Raw genomic sequence first — 14,562 nt, 5'->3', positions numbered from 1 at the left:
TGAACAGCGGTAAAGTATGAGATGTATATGTAACTTTTTATCCTTGATGAGAAGAGAGCAAAACTATCTCTTATCATGGGAAATATTAAAGCAGGATCACCAAGATATAAGAATAAATATTTATTGCATTTGAAAACACGTTGCAACGGTTATTTACAAAACATAAAGATATTAAAATTTAAAAAACAATTTGAGATAAAATGTAAATACTCAATCATTCGTCAGAATATCATACTGTTATTACACAGGTGAAGACATACTTTTACCAGGCAGTATTAATTCTATATGATAGATCCTTTTGTTGAGAAAAGGCTTCTCTGGGAATTACAACGCCTTGAAATGGTCAGTTATAATTTAGCCTAATAAAAGAGTACTCACTAACTCGCCACTCCATCACTAAATTAGCAGAATTAGGCAGAATCTCTGGGAATTTTAGCAATTTTTACACCGTCCTAGGAACTTGAACTTTGCTCACAGCATGACTTTTGGACCGAACCTTTTTGACTCTCAACGCCTTGAGTCCTTAACGGGCAGTTTTAATGTGCCCATCATTCAATATATACAAAAAAGAGACTGTTCTATTTTGATATACCAAGAAAGTTTTATAAATAAATGGTGAAATCTTTTCTAGCAACAAGTTTCCCAAAGGATGGAACACATTAGCAGATCCATTACTGAAACAACTAATTCTTGATGGCACTTTATGTGAGTGATAATGTGAAGATAAGCAGCATACCTGTCGAGCAAAGCTTTTATGAGGTGTAATGTTACCTCAAATGTTTCCGCAAATATCCAGTCTACTGCACATTGACAGCCCTAGTTCCCCCTGGAGCATATAGTGTCCATTTTTGCATTGTCACTTTATAAGTGCAATGAAGCTCTGGACAATTTAGTTTGTGACCAACTGAATATCCCAGAAAATTCATCAAATCATGAGGAATCCTTTTTTCAGCTGCACAATCTTGTTGGCCCATTTAATAATTAATACAGTAATTTAATGTTTCTCGATGCAGGGGTAAATATTGGGTAGATATAGAACTGTGTTGGTGCAATAAGAACCATACTATTTAGACACCATATATTCTATACTTATAATCAGTCCACTCAAACCCTCTTATCCTTTGTAATTGATGAGTTGGTACAGAATGAAAGATGGCCACACTTGACAGTCACAACTGCGCTAGCACTGCTGTGGCTGATTGCTGATTAACCATCGGGACACGTGCCATCACTCTATGAAGGTTTGTAAAGAATGTTATATAGTTTATTTTAAAGTCTTCAGTTGCAGCTGTCTTATATTTCATAAAAATCCAACCTAGAATGCATTTCAGAGATGCAAGACATTGGATACGAATCAAGCAAGTGGCAGTGTACCAGATTCACACGCACAGCATATTCTGGGACAACCACAAAATTCCATAGAAGATATCACTTCCTAATTTCAGGGTGTATGTTGCCCCTGTCCACACACCTGAACGAATAACCTACTTAAATCTTTCCAAAATGATTATGGCCCAGCTGCACTGTTACGCACGTGAACATGGAAGCCAGACTTAGAAAGAAAGTAGGAAAAGTATGGGCGGATATCTCTTCCTGTTCATACCTTCCCTTTTTTCTGCGATTCGCAAATATCTTCAAGAATATGCCAGGAAAGCTGTTCCAGGTGCTGGTTCCAGGCATAGTTCTGATAAGGTCATGGGACATTCTCAGTGGGATCCTATTACCACTGTGCAGAGTTCTCCATAGTAGAGAAATCCGCACAGGGTAAATAGGATCCGCTGTGCAAACTCACATCATTGTTTTTCACCATGGAGAACATTTTTTACTCCATTGAGAAACCCCTTCACCACCAGTCCACATTATCTGAGAGGTGCTCCATTCCCCTTACCGTCTTGGAAAGAGGTTTATGCCAGCCCTTGACTAGACTACATATTTGATCCTTTCCATGTTTGAAAGGTGAAGGAGAGGAGTGTATGAATTCCCAGCAAATGTACAAGTTCTTGGGCATTCACAAACTTTCAGGGATAAAAACACCTTGAACCACTCTACCACCCGAGTGGGAATTACGAGTGTGGCGAACTCAGCACTCATAACAGAGATATCTGCACAGGTACATAAAGGTGCGATTGTCAATAATTCCTCTATGAATTCCTGGCAGGCATATAAAGGTAGTAAATTCAATCATAAACTTTCACTTATGACCCAATTTATGTTTAAAAATAGGTCCCATTATGAAAGAGAAAGACAGGGTTGAAGAATAGAAGGAATTAGGGGGCACATGCATCAACCTATTTAGGAAGTGCAAACGGTGCGAATCGGTAAATTCGGCCGTTTGCACTTCCTAAATACATTTTTGGGATGCATGAAACAATGTTTCAAAAATCGCATTTTTTTGCATTTCCTAAAAATGCAAATGCAATTAAGGAATCACATTTGTGCGATTCCTTAAATGCAATGCATCATTTTAAAAAAAAATGCGAATTTTGAAATAGGAAGCGCAAATTAATACGAGGTTGACCCTCGTGTTAATTTGCAAAATTCTTTAAAAAAGCACAAAAATGCATTTTTGAAAGTGTCATGTTACAGACACACATGTCCTTAGGACATGTGTGTGTGAAACATGCACTTTAAAATACATTTCAGGGGTGCAGGGGGGGGGTCCTTTGGACCCCCCTCTGCACCCTTGCAATGCATCAACAAATTGCGATTTCCTAAAAAAAGAAATGCAAAACGGCATTGATTCCTATGGGCCTCTAGGCCCATAGGAATCAATGTAATGCCATTCCCTAATTGCGATTCGCAATTAAGGAATCGCAAATTCCGAAATTTAAGTAATCCTAAAAAATGTTAGGATTTCTTGATGCATAGGATTTTGCAATTCCTAAATAGCGATTCCTTAGTTTTCGCTATTTAGGAAATGCAAAATCCTAGATTGATGCATGTGCCCCATGAACTCAAAGAAGGTGAAGGGAATAAGGTGGTTGTTAACAAAGAATTGAAAAGTCAAGATATAAATACACACTGCTAACCCAATGATTTTCTTAATTACATACTGATAAACAGAAGCAACAGAAAACTTTAAGCCTTAGGCATTTGTGTCACAGTTGCCTGTTAATACTTTGATCTGGACTAGTAAAGCTAGGTAGTCTTTGTGTTGTTCTCTAGTAGGCACAGAGTAAGATTACAACAGATGCGACATAATTTAGAAAGGTCTATATTACCTAGGAAATTCCTTGTTGGGCTGACTTCTTTAATCTGGATGTTTGTGGCACCAACTGGGATGATGATGATCTGATTGTACCCTGCAGCAGATTGTTAAAAAGACAATCAAAGAGAGATCCAACTGAAACATGTTGCCCTCATTCACTTGAGCATCAAGAGATTGCGAGAACAATAAAACCAAACCATTATCAAATAGAGACATAAACCAAAGAGAAGCAGTTAAGGAATGATACATGGAAAATAAAAGTCCTGTGATAATTTGTCAAATCCTAAATGGTATAAGGTGCTGGATGTAGAAAGGTTTGGAGTTTACCAGTACACAAATACACTCAATTTTATTGTTTCATAGGTGGAGCTAGGCAATGGGGTTATACTTTTTATGGTTCAGTATAGCACAAAAGGGCTTGATTATGAATGTCATCAACAGGGCTGTGATTTTGTGCTACATCACACTGCCGACATTTAGGCAGAAGTCCATATATGAAGGGCCACATGCAACTTTGGCCTCTTTTCATTGAATTGAGGCATAGGTGCTTAGTTTTTATAACTTATGTAGCTTAAAGCAACAGGCATTAATATGTGCTTTAAGAAAGGCCTGGCCTCCTATGTCATGGGCTGTGGGATGGGTGACTCAATCAACCTGCCTATTTTTCTGCACCTTACATGCCACCACAAATGTATAACAACTACAAACTACCACCTGAACTAGTGCAGAGTGCTCAAGTGTCCCATATCGAATCTCAATCAAGATGCCCCGGGTTAACAAACACTATCGCCCTTATTCCGAGTCATTCGATATTTTGCTTTCCCGCTTTACGCATTGGTTGAAGTTATGGGTTGGATCATATTTAATGCACCTGGTAATTACCGGATGCATTAAATATTTTCGGAATAGCACTATTCATCGCACTGGCTATATAAAATAACATAGGATATCGTTATTTGTCAGGTGTAATAAATAGCACCTATACTCAGATAAAATGTCACTAGGTTGATACTGAAGACTGCTATGTTGATTGTGATTCACAATATCTTTGGTAAGCACAGTTTTGCCACTTTTTGTGCTTGGAAAACACTAGGTTGTGATTTCCATATGCTCTAATCCGTACAACGCTTTGAAGGCACACGTATATCACAGGGTGCATCAGCAGGTGTTACATCCTTTAAAAGAAACCTAAACAGAAAATATCTCTAGACAGAAGCCTCTTCAGAGAAGAATGAATAAAAAACAGGTTATGGCATTTCAGTACTTGGGATCAACCCCATCTTCTCCTTTTATGCCGCCGGTGTCTTGCTGTGCCTCAAAGGCTCTCTGGCTCACGTTGGCCGGTGTGCTTGATAGAGTAGACTTATTTTGCTAGGCATCCAGAAACTGATTTTATTTTGTTCCTGATTGGATACCCTTACATCTACTGTACAGGCCCTAATAGGTCTCAAAGCAACTAAATCCAATGGATAACATTTTCAGTCACTAATTCTTCTAGTATTGCCTTTGTTAAAATGATAAGTCAATTTTCTATATGTATTTTGCAATATTCCCTTCAGTCTGAAACTAGCTTTTTTCAAGAAATGTAAAGCTATGATCTTGAATCTGATTTGGAAAGAGTGAACCTCTCACTATAGTGAGAGACTGGGAAAGTAAAGGCCTTACAGTCCTGAATAAAGTGCCTTGAGACCCTCACCGGTGAGTAGTGCGCTCTATAAATCCCTTATTGATTGATTGATTGAAATTAGCAGTGTATTTTATTGTAGTACACTTCTCATCGGTTTCAGCAGACAATATAAACCCTGCTGAAATGGAAAAGGAACACAGAGATGTACAGGCCCTACCCCACTCCCAATGGACTCCACTGACATTAAGATATCTGATAGCACGCCTTAAGCTGAAATCTATATGTACGCCAAACACCCCTAATACAAGCCACTATATACGAGGGACCCCAAGTTTGGACACATGCAGCTTGCTACTACCAGAAAAAATCTCATGCCCAGCTTGGTAGCTGTGGCATCCTGGTTCTCTGTGCCTGTGCTTCATGACATAGCTGCGCTGATGTCATGAGGCACGGGCGATTGGGTACTTATTAAGAATCCCTGCAAAAACAATAAGGCCCTTTCTGCTACCTTTAAAAAGCCTATCCGTGTCATCAAAGTTTTTAAGAATGCCATTAAAACTGCAGACCATCGAGTTTGGAATTTGAACAGGGTGGTGGTGGTTAGAAATGATATTGTGGAGGCTTCTTGTAGTCGTAATTCTCAAACTAGTGATGAACCTTCCTCACTTCCTCGAAAGTCTGCAAGGGTTTCTCATTCTCCTGAGTATTTAAAGGACTACGTAACTGTGTGATTTATGCTTTAATATTGACTTCTTCTTTTTTGTAATTTTGTTCTTATTGTTAGAAGGGAGATGTGTGGCATCCTGGTTCTCTGTGCCTGTGCTTCATGACATAGCTGCGCTGATGTCATGAGGCACTAGAATCACTTGCACATCCCCTGGAATGTTATGCTTTGTTCAGCAGGCAGTTACAACCACACTTGGATGCTGGCTGGATGTTCACCTGTGGATGGGATCTTTATTCTTAATAAACCACTACTTACAATCATCATCTTGTGGATGTCTATTTTACAGTAGCTCCCTCCCACAGCTCTATGCATATTTGAGACCTCCATCAGGATCTACTGGAAATAGGTGTCGCCATAAGGAGTGGTCTAAGTTGACCTTCTTTACCGGTTGTATATTGTAACAACGAGTTCGCCAACCACGACTTCCCTAACAAAGAGGTCGTAACCATGACCCCGTCTAAACCACGATTTTTCCCATGCATTCCTCTCCCACACATTTTCTTTGTAAAGGAATGCGTGTTAAAAAAAAATGCTTTCCAACTAGTACCCCAATCCGGGATACTGCCTGTGCAGTCTCAAACGTATGCCTTATTAAATGCCGAAGCAAGAAGCTCCTAGAAGCAACTGAATTCTATATTGAATGTACACGAAAAAGACACAAATCAACATTATCAAAAAGTCCTTTAATTGAAATAGGACTACAACTTATAGTTATGCAACACGGGCTGCGGACCACACTTTACAAAGACACACCGCACACAGATATGCTCGCTGTGGGTATGGCCATGAGTGGTCCACAGCCCCTTTATTAATACCCTTCAGCCGAGCCCAGACTCCAGGCAAGTTTTGCATAGTCATCAAGCCATCATATAACATAACTATAAGTTCTCAAGGGCGATATTACTTGCTGCGTCACCACAAGTTACAGAACGATGGTACCGCCAGGCCGGCACAAACAAGCACTTAGAGTTTGAACAAAGAGGTTAATGTTTCTCTCAGAGACTCCTCGTTGTCCAGAAATATTAGTTTCCTTGCAAAGACTAGGGGGCATATTACCAACAACTAGCGATAATTATCGCTATGTTGGGTTAGCGGCAATATTTTTACCGCCGAGCTGCAGCGATTTTTATCGCTTAGGAACCTTGGTATTATCAAGGTTTATCTCCTAAGCGATAAAAATCGGCCGAAATGCATGAATATCGCTGAAAAGTCAGAGATATTCATGCATTACCGAGCTAATGCTCTTAGCCATGTTATCCACCTACCATTGTTTCCAGTCGCTAACATCTTGGCACGCCCACTTTGCATGCCATTAGTGATAAATTCCACTGACATGCAAAGCGGGCCCAAGATGGTCGCTATCATACTAGCTGTCGCTAACTGGTGTTAACGACAGCTAGTAATAGGGAGATAATTTTATCTCTGCTTTCTTGGCTTTTAAACCCAAAAAAGCGGAGATAAACCCCCTTGATAATATGCCCCTGAATGCCTCGCAATGTTTCTGTCAAGCTTCAACAGTTTGGAGAGCACAGTATATAGTTCATGCAGAATGCAAGCCTGCCATCTAGTGGTCATTTTTTCCATGTATCTTGATCACAGAAAGCAGAAGCATCTATTAAGCTTCGTTGGTAAGTAAAGTCGTGGTTTAGAAAAGTCGTTGTTAAGATTTGTCGTTGTTCGGACTTCGTTGTTCAGGTAAGTCGTAATTTAAACTTTGTTGTTAAGGATGTTTCCCTCATTAACTTCTTAAACTTTGCAATATTCACTAAGCTGGCAAATTGAAAAAGAACAGCCGGTTGTAAATCAGGACAAATAGGCTTTGTGGGAGAGCAAATCTGCAAACTCTACCTTTTGCCGGAGAACTATTCAGTATAGCCTTAACGCTCGCTGCAGAGGGGTATACGGGTAAGTGCGGCTCCAGCATAAAACGAGGGAGAGGGCCTTTAACAACCCATATAGCCCGAAGCAGAAGGGCTATAAGGCTATTAGATTAATCCACTTAGTACAAGTAGAATGTTCTAAATAAAAAAGGGATAAACATGCAGCCAAACATGGGAATGTTGGAGCTCCAGGCTTATGCCAACCATTATAAACCCAGATCACTCCATTGTCTTCAGTGGAGCTCTCAACATTGCAATGTTCTAATAAACAATTTCATACCACAGCCTAACCTTTTTTTTAAGGAATATTTTGCTAATGTGAAGATTTGCAGAGGGGAAAAACTTCAAATATTCCTGAAGTTGAGATGGTTGCTACCTTTCAAAGTCAAGAAATGACATTTTCGCTCACACCATGTCTGCGTGAAGTGAGATTTTATGACTAGACCGAAGGCTAGCGTTATGTCTCAATCTCTTTTAATATCACTCCTGCAGCACTTTAAACAACATTACAACCAAACAGCTGAAAAACACTAGAATGCCCTTTCCGGACCATATAACACCAACCCTCTTACATTATCCCCCTTTTGAATTATGTACCACAGTCTGATGAGTAAAGTGTTTCTATTGAATGCAATAGTTATTTGGCAGTTAATAGGACAGAGTGTAGGCATCTTGGTTTCCAAGAGGCAGTAGGGTGTCTGCCATGAGTGAGGTGAGGCTCATGTTAGTTTTGGAGGTTCAGTTCACAGTTAAGGAACTTTTAAGTGTAGTTTATCTGTAAAGTTCTCATTAAGGGTGTGCGAAGTTTGTGCAGTTTGTGAAATTTCAAAAAGAATGACGTGAAATACAAGTCCATCATTTTGCTTTAGATTTTATCACGAAATGCGTCCCGGTGACAATTTTGGCCCTGGCTTGGCATTACAATCGGTTGGTTTATCACAGGTATGGATTTAGGAATATTTATGTCACATAAAGGAGAATCTAGTGCTGCATGAAGAAATCCAGAAAGAGTTGAAGTGTACAGAGTGTTGGATAAACAAACTGTGAAAGGAGCAGTTCAGGCAGCTTTAGCTGAAAGGAAACAAGAAGTTCATTCTGAGGAGGAACATTGGCCTTTGCTGTTAAAAGAGTGAGAAGGGAAGACAAAAGGCAAAAAGGTCATTGATTAAAAGAAGATTTAGGGCAATACATAGGAAATGTGCTCTGTGTGAAAAGGGCAGGTGAGGCTGGCCCTACTAGTAAGAGAATAAGAGGTGTCCCTAGTAGCACACCTGAGGAAGGAGTCCACAGCGGCATGCAAAGAGAATTGCATCTTTTCCTCTAGCCAGGAGTCACAGGCACCGTTCTCTCCTCGCTAGCCCAAGGTGCAGCAGGTGCAGTCGTGAGCCTCTCTTGCAAGGTTATGGGGTCAGCAGGGCAGTCCTATTTTGGTCCTTTCTCAATTTCTGGTCCTTGGTCATGAGAGGCTGCACGCCAACAGAAAGGTTTTACCTAATAGTTTCCCCTCTTTGTTACCACCCCACCACTTCTACCTGAACAAAGCTGTGTATGTACCATTTACCCAACAAAAGCGGCTTCCTCCTTTGAGGCTCGCCTTTTGGGATAACACCCTGATTTGCTTCCTGCAAGGGCAAGGTAACACCTCCCTCTGTGGTAGGCCTCTATTGTTTCCAGGCCTGGGAATCGTTAACACATCTCTCCAGAGGGCAGAAGGCTGTCTGGTGGCCAGCACCTGATAAGGCCACCGGATAAACTGGGCAACAGAGGGGCAACTTTTTTTTAAGTTGCCTTTCCTCACAAGTGGCATTAAATTCGACTTGGGCATCAAGTCGGGTTTAATTTCACAATTAATTTGGTACCTTGAAGTACTTAGGGGCATATTATCAACAACTAGCGATAATTATCGCTATGTTGGCTTAGCGGCAATATTTTTATCGCTGTGCTGCGGCGATTTTTATCGCTTAGGAGACTTGTTATTATCAAGGTTTACCTCCTAAGCGATAAAAATCGGCCGAATTGTATGAATGTCGCTGAAAAGTCAGCGATATTCATGCATTAGCGAGCTAATGCTCTTACCCATGTTATCCACCTCCCATTGGATAACATGGCTAAGAACTGCTCAGGGGCAGGTGTTAGCATTTGGAGATATTCGCGCTTAGCGCGAATATCTCCAAAAGTTGGTAATAGGAGATAGCGATGTTAGCGACTGTTTCCAGTCGCTAACATCTTGGCACGCCCACTTTGCATGTCATTAGTGATAAATATCACTGACATGCAAAGCGGGGCCCAAGATGGTCGCTATCTCCTACTAGCTGTCGCTAACTGGTGTTAGAGGCAGCTAGGTAATAGGGAGATAATTTTATCTCTGCTTTCTTGGCTTTTAATGCCAAAAAAGCGGAGATAAACCCCCTTGATAATATGCCCCTAAGTTTGATAGTCCCATTCAGGCGTTAGCAGGGCTGGAGGACCAGTCTGTAGCCCTGTCTAGTACATAAGAAGACTACTGAACCCTCCACAGCAAAAGAAGAGTGTGGTAGCTTTCTAAACAAGGGTGGGACAGAGGCGTCCACCAGTGGTCCATAATATACTTGTAATAGTCACAGGGCTAGTATTGGAGAGTAGTACTAGAATGAGGCTGGTAACCCGTTGTTCCCAGGGTTTTACACGTGGGAAGCCCAGAGAGCGCCATCGCGTCCTTTTCCAGGGTGATCCTCATGTCAAGGAACTGTCATGAGGGGCCCTCCAATCATGCCAATTTTCAAGCCTTCGTTATCTTGTAAGTAGTTCAGCACTTCACTCATAATCTCTTCCCTTAATGCATTATTAGGAAGGACAGACGGAGAAAGTCACCAAGTGAAAGCACAGTGCTTGGACTCAGGTGTTCCAATCACCAGTCTAATTGGGGCATGGCCTGAGAACGTGCTCAGTAGATATTGGACAAATTTAGTCCAGGTATACACATGCTTGGTGCTAATCCAGTAGCCCAATTGTGCCAAGAGTTATGCACTGAGGAGACGCGTGTGCCTTCTTTTCGTGCAGGCGGTCTGTGTCTCCAGACATCCACCTGTCCGTTAGCATGTATTATATCGGCAAGCGCTGATGTAGCCACATGGTGACTTTGGAGCAGTCCATAAGTTTATTAAGGACCAGATTGAAGTCTCCACCCACCCACCGAGTACTGTCTGCAGGGATAACAGGATGCATTTCTACCAGACTTGTTGAATAAACTCTGGGTGGTCCATGGTGGGGCCATAGGTGTTAATGAGAGTAATGAATATAGATCAAAGTAGGGGGGACTAGGGGCTAGTTGTGGTCCAGTGCCCTTGCTCCATGTAGTAATATAGGACCAAATGATGGGTCACTGTTCCTTTATGGACACTTGTGTTGTCCACAAACAGAGAGAAAGGAGACTAGGGGCCAGATGTAGGTGTCCAAATACCGGTTGGAAACGGCCGAAAATACCGATTTTCGGCCGTTTGCATCCGGTTTTGGACATTGGTATGTAGGGGCTCAAAATACATTCAGATTCGGTAATTTTACCGAATCTGTAATTATACCGAATCGGTAAAATTACAGAATCGGTAAATTTACCGATTCTGTAAATTTTACCGATTCGGTAATTTTACCGATAGCACTTTTAACAGTGCTACAGGCCTTTCAGGATTCGGTATTTACCATGCAATACAATTGCATGGTAAATAACGAATTCTTGTGTACATGCACATCTGTGCATGTACACCTGTGCCATGTGGCACACAGACATGCCCTTAGGGCATATCTGTGTGCCACATGGCACACTAGCCAGAAACAGGGGTGCAACAGGGTGTCAAAGTGACACCCTGTCCCCCTTGCCAATTCGGTATTTTTACCGATTCGGTAAATACCGAATCGGTATTTGCTATTGAATCCTATGGGCTTCAAGGCCCATAGGATTCAATAGCAAATACCGATTCGGTATTTACCGAATCGGTAATTACCGAATCTTACCGATTCGGTAAAAAATACCAAATTTTTACCTACATCTCATTTACAGATTCCTAAATACCGAATCGGTAAAATTCGGTATTTATGAGTCGGTAAATGAGATTTACCTACATCTGGCCCTAGGTCTGAACCTCACAGAATGGAGGCATTCACAAATCTTGTCTCTTGCTGCAACCACATATCCCAAGGGATGTCGTGCTTCATCATTGGGTGTTGCTCCTTGTCGGGCCAGCTCAGCGCTTTGGCGAGATCTTTCTGTAATGTTGTATGATGAGCGAGGGTGTGAGATTGAGGGGTTTGTGAAAAAGAGTGAGTGAGTGAGTGAATGAATGACAAAAACTGGTTAGGGGATACTGAAAAAAGTTTTTGTAATGTGTGGGATCCCCTGACAGGTTAAAAAGCCCGTAGGTTGTATGTTACTGGCTAGGTGATAATATGCTTCAGTAACTCTTGGGTTGACATGTTTCGGGCCCTTCAGTGGTCATAACGATCCCTGGTGCTTCCTCAGGACCAATAAAGTTGATTGTAATAAGTGCAAAAATGCGAATGGGTGAAGAACACTAATGTAGAAAAATAGCGGTGCCCCTTGTACAAAACTACAAGGTGACCTAAGCTCAAATAATGACTGCTCTTGTTGCGACCAAATTAATAATTTTTGATTGCTCCATAGGCTATCACGTGTTCGTTTGCACCATATTGGGGTTGCCGCTGGGTGCACTGTGTTATGACACCTAACACTTACATGCATGCCTATGGGTTTTTTAATCTGTCAGGGGAACCCACACATTAAAAAGCTTTTTGTCCTGGGAACAACACAAGTGTCCACATAGGAACAGTGACCCCTTGTTTGGTTCTAGATGAGAGTAATGTACCCGCCATATACGACGACTTGTATGATATTGTAGTGCCTTTGCAGATTGTTAAACTACCTAAGAGGATGGAAGGGTACACCACACTTCAACCATGAAATGAAAATATGAAAATATACTTGGTATAGCGCATGGCTACCCTAGGGCATCCCAGCGCTTTGACCCAGGTAACATCATCCTCACTCATCGGAAAAGAAAGGTTTTTAATTGTTTCCGGAACATGAGATGGTTCGGTAGGAGTCGAATGCTCTCAGGAAGGTTATTCCAGAATTTGGCCGCTTGCAAGGAAAACCGCCGACCCCCCGTACGGGATTTCTTGATCCTAGGGACTGTCAGAAGATTGAGTTCACTGGACCTAAGGGTTCTGGAGGGTCGGTATGGGCAGAAGAGAGGGCGAAGAATATCTGGACCGTTGTTTGTGATGGATTTGTGGACCATACACATGGCCTTAAAACCTATCCTCTCTTGAATCGGAAGCCAGTGAAGAGCGCGCAGAGCAGGCTTAACCGAGCTGTGTCTAGGGACTTTGACCAGAAGTCGAGCAGCGCAGTTCTGGACTGACTGCAGAATTTTGATAGTGCCTAGCGGGGCGCCAAGATAGAGTGCATTGGAGTAATCCAATCTGGAGATGATCAAGGACTGTACCAGGAGCCGTCTGGAATCAGAAGGAAGGAGGTTGAGAACCTTCCTTAATGTCCTAATCAAGCCAAAGCATGTTGCGGCTACCTTCTTTGCCTGCACTTGAAAGCAGAGAGAGGGATCAAGCCAGACTCCCAAACTCTTGATTTGTTTCTTTGGGGTCGGAGGGGGACCGAGGCAGCTCGGCCACCATGGGTTAAGGTTCAAAGGAGCCTTGTAACCCATGATCATGATCTCGGTTTTAGTCCCATTTAGTTTCAAAAATGAGGCTTCCATCCATTCACAGAACTGAGTGAGACAGGGGGACAGATTGTTTGGTCCAGAGGTCCCGTCTTCAGACCTAGTGAGTGAGACCACCAACTGGGTGTCATCGGCGTAGGTGACCAATTTTATTCCCCAGGGAAGCACCACCTCAGCCAAGGGCCTCATATAGATATTAAATAATGTGGGGCTTAATGAGGATCCCTGGGGAACGCCGTAGTGAAGGGGGAACTGTCTTGAGGTAAACTCCCCTTCAAAGACAGAGAATGTTCTTTCTGCTAGGAAAGATTGAAGCCATTTAAGGGCAACACCGGAGACGCCAGCCTCGCCGAGGCGGCTGATCAACAAGGAGTGGTTGACCGTATCGAAGGCTGCGCTGAGGTCCAGAAGGACCACCGCAGCGCAGCCTCCGGCATCTACAATCTTCCTCGCTTCCTCCACTACCACCACCAGGGCGGTCTCAGTGCCCTGTTTTGTTCTGAAGCCAGTTTGAGTAGGGTGAAGTACAGCCTCGTTCTCGATAAAGGCGGATAAGGCAAGATTGACATGCTTTTCTGTGATTTTACTAATCCCTGGCAACAGGGAGATAGGGCGGTAGTTTGACCAGTCATCAGGGTCGAGATTGGCTTTTTTTAAAAGAGCTTTGACTCTGGCCTGTTTCCACAGTGGGGGAACCACTCCAGTGGAAAGGGAGGAGTTGATTACATCCTTTATAATTGGTACTACCACCTCAGGGACTTGTTTTAGGGCAGAGGGCGGGGCAATGTCCGCAGGAGAGCCTGATTTCAGAGTCTGCAGAAGTTTTTCTACGGTGGAATGATCTATCAAGGGCAGAACATCCAGAGTAGGTGAGGAGATCAATCGAGTGGTGAGCTCAATGGAGTGTCCAAGATCATGTGTAGCTTCCTTCACACAGAAGGAGGAGTAGATGGTAGCAACCTTTGAGCTAAAAAAATTGGCTAACTCCTCGCACCGTTTTAGAGGATCGGCCACTTTATTGAGGGGACTAGGCGGAGTTACCAGAGACTTGAAGATTTTATACATTTCCCTAGGGGAGTTTGCGCCTTTAGATATCTCAAGCAGGTAGAAAGAGGCTTGGGTTAATTTTAGTTGGGTCTTATAGTTCCTAAGAGTAGCTCTGTATTCCGCTTTATCCTCTGGGGTGAAGTTCTTTCTCCACTTCCTCTCTAGCCTCTTACAGTTCCGTTTAAGACATTTCAATTCTGCAGTATACCAGTGCATTTTATTGGAACCTCCACGGTGCACTATTTTATGTTTAGGGAGAGTGAGGTCAAGAGAGGACTCTAGCCACTTATTAAAGGAACTGTAAGCTTCAATCGGATTATCCTTCTTAATTAACGGAATGG

The 14,562-nt window shown here is 42.4% G+C and overlaps 1 protein-coding gene across 3 annotated transcripts in view; it reads right to left on the bottom strand.

Moving 5' to 3' along the window:
• Positions 1-14,562, bottom strand: part of PAPLN (papilin, proteoglycan like sulfated glycoprotein) — a 593,424-nt gene that overhangs the window by 98,984 nt on the left and 479,878 nt on the right. For all 3 annotated transcript variants that reach the window (XM_086937090.1, XM_086937088.1, XM_086937089.1), the window contains exon 8: positions 3,222-3,302. In XM_086937090.1, coding sequence (XP_086793216.1) covers positions 3,222-3,302 — 81 coding nt within the window. The remainder of the gene's footprint in view (positions 1-3,221; positions 3,303-14,562) is intronic.

The sequence above is a fragment of the Lissotriton vulgaris genome, chromosome 9, assembly GCF_964263255.1.
Source record: "Lissotriton vulgaris chromosome 9, aLisVul1.2, whole genome shotgun sequence".
In the NCBI taxonomy this organism is placed as follows: Eukaryota; Metazoa; Chordata; class Amphibia; order Caudata; family Salamandridae; genus Lissotriton; species Lissotriton vulgaris.
This window is presented reverse-complemented; position numbering and strand designations above follow the sequence as displayed.